General features: G+C 38.1%; 1 protein-coding gene across 1 annotated transcript; it reads left to right on the top strand.

Moving 5' to 3' along the window:
- The first annotated feature begins 240 nt into the window (after positions 1–240).
- LOC125494432 (pheromone-processing carboxypeptidase KEX1-like) lies at positions 241–1,581 on the top strand. Its single transcript, XM_057396200.1, has 3 exons — positions 241–540; positions 622–721; positions 791–1,581. The coding sequence occupies exon 3, from the start codon at positions 803–805 to the stop codon at positions 1,496–1,498; it is 696 nt and encodes a 231-aa protein (XP_057252183.1). The 5' UTR covers positions 241–540; positions 622–721; positions 791–802; the 3' UTR covers positions 1,499–1,581.
- Positions 1,582–2,151: the final 570 nt, after the last annotated feature.

Genomic DNA, 2,151 nt, shown 5'->3' on the forward strand with positions numbered 1-2,151 from the left:
AGAACAACATCGCTGAGATCTTATGCAAGTTGGAAAAAATCTTTCCTCCATCATTTTTTAATTCAATGGAGCACTTGCCGGTTCACTTGCCTTATGAAGCAAAAGTTGGTGGCCCGTCCAGTATAGGTGGATGTACCCTTTGAAAGGTAACTGGATTTGTTTTAAGTGTCATATAATACTGAATTCATACATAAAGTGCTAATCCTCACCTTACTGACAGGTTGCTTAACCATTAAAACGTAAAGTGGGAAACAAAGGACGTGTTGAAGGTTCAATATGCAATGCCTACCTAACTGAGGAGACAACGAACTTCTGCTCCAACTACTTTCAGCTCGGGGTTGACACAAAATCAAGGGACTTAGGAAGAAATGTCAATCCTGATGTTGCTAGCACACATGGTCTTGGTGTCCCCGAGTTGTTCAGGGAAGACTGCGGTCGACCGGGAACAGATGGACGTTTGCGATGGTTGCAAGACAAGGAGTACGATCGAGCACATCTTTACGTACTTGCAAACAGTGGCATCTTAAGTGATTATGAAAGGTAATTTGGTGAGAAGTTGTAGACCCATTGTGTTACATTCTACTTGTCCTTTGCCTAACTGTGTGACATTACTTACTCAAGGCGATTCGAGGATTATATTGTCAATTCAAGACCGAACATTGCTAAGGATGATGTGTGGAGCAAATGCGAAGCCGAGTTCCCTAGTTGGTTCAAGACAAATGTGAGTTTCGTACATTATTTGTTATAACATTGAGATTCCTTCATGAACTAACTTAGTCCCTAAAATCAGGTCCTTGGTGCCATGATAAGTGACGATGTCACTCGAGCTCTTGCTATGGGTCCTTCCAGACAAGTGACAATGTGGAATCAGTTTTTTGTGAATGGATATAACTTTCATACACAGGAATATGGCAAGAATAAGTCAACTATGAACTATGGTGTATGTGTACAAGCTGCTGATAGAGCTGATTACTTTGGCATTTTAGAGGAGGTTATTGAACTGGTGTACCATGGTAATTTGGGTGTTTATAAGATAATTTTGTTCAAGTGCAATTGGATGGACTCAGACAAAGGTAATATGAACATTCATGAACAATACAAACTTGTGGAAGTCAATCACACAAAAAAATACCCAAAATATGATCCGTTTGTATTGTCGTACCAAGTTAGCCAAGTATACTACGCGCCGTATTCCAGTCTTAGGAGGGATAAAGTGCAATGGTGGGCTGTATTTAAAACGAAGGCAAGGTCCGAAGTTGATGCCCCGGTTGATTTGGATGTTCTCCAGGAGGAAAGAGTTGATACCGCTGCAGTTCTTTGTGCTCCGGATGAGATACCAGATTATGATGCTGGTGACGACAACAATAATGATGAGATCATGGAATTTGAGGCGCCGAATGAACAAGGAGAACCAGGTGAATATGAAAGCAGCGACGAGACTGGTGATTTGACTGACGATGATGATGATGACGAGGATGATTTGTTTGATGACGTTTAGTGTATTTTGTTACCTTATGTAGTTTGCTTTTGTTGTAAGACAATATGTTTGTCATTTTATCGCTAGTGCAGACCTCTATGTGTAAGACATATTATTTATTTCTATTATATTAGTCATTTAATATGTTTTTAATTTGAAGCTTTTTCCAAATTGATTAGTTATGTTATTTTCAATATTTTGTACTACGGTTTTATAATTTATTTATGATTAATTTCATAATTTATTGATTATAATATGTTATTACTTTCAAGCTTTTGCAGATGTCTGATAAGAGGTTTTTAGTGTGTCGTTAAGGCACTAAGAATCGCTTTCCAAACAATATTTATAGTCCTAACAAGCAATCACTAAGAGAATAGTAAGGGCAAGTCAACGGTCGATCCACAGGGAAATAGGGATTGGTTAAAGTCTATCAAGTCTAGACTACCTATTGAAGGGTATTTGGGGGTTTGAAAGAGTTTTGGTATCTATTAAGTCTAACTAATAGCACGAACAAGCAAATAACACGAGTTTAAATATCAGAATAAAGACACTAGAGTTAAGGTTACTAGTATGAATAAGAATAGCCAATGAATGCTAATGCGATTGTAATGTACGGAGATGATTATGCAAGGTTTAGTTTCCCTCTAAATTACTTGAGTCCTCTCTCGAATGGT

The sequence above is a fragment of the Beta vulgaris genome, chromosome 1, assembly GCF_026745355.1.
Source record: "Beta vulgaris subsp. vulgaris cultivar EL10 chromosome 1, EL10.2, whole genome shotgun sequence".
Classification (NCBI taxonomy): Eukaryota; Viridiplantae; Streptophyta; class Magnoliopsida; order Caryophyllales; family Amaranthaceae; genus Beta; species Beta vulgaris.

What these genes read in the sequence shown, in the direction of transcription:
- LOC125494432 (XM_057396200.1), top strand. Translation starts at nt 803, where the DNA reads ATGATAAGTGACGATGTCACTCGAGCTCTTGCTATGGGTCCTTCCAGA.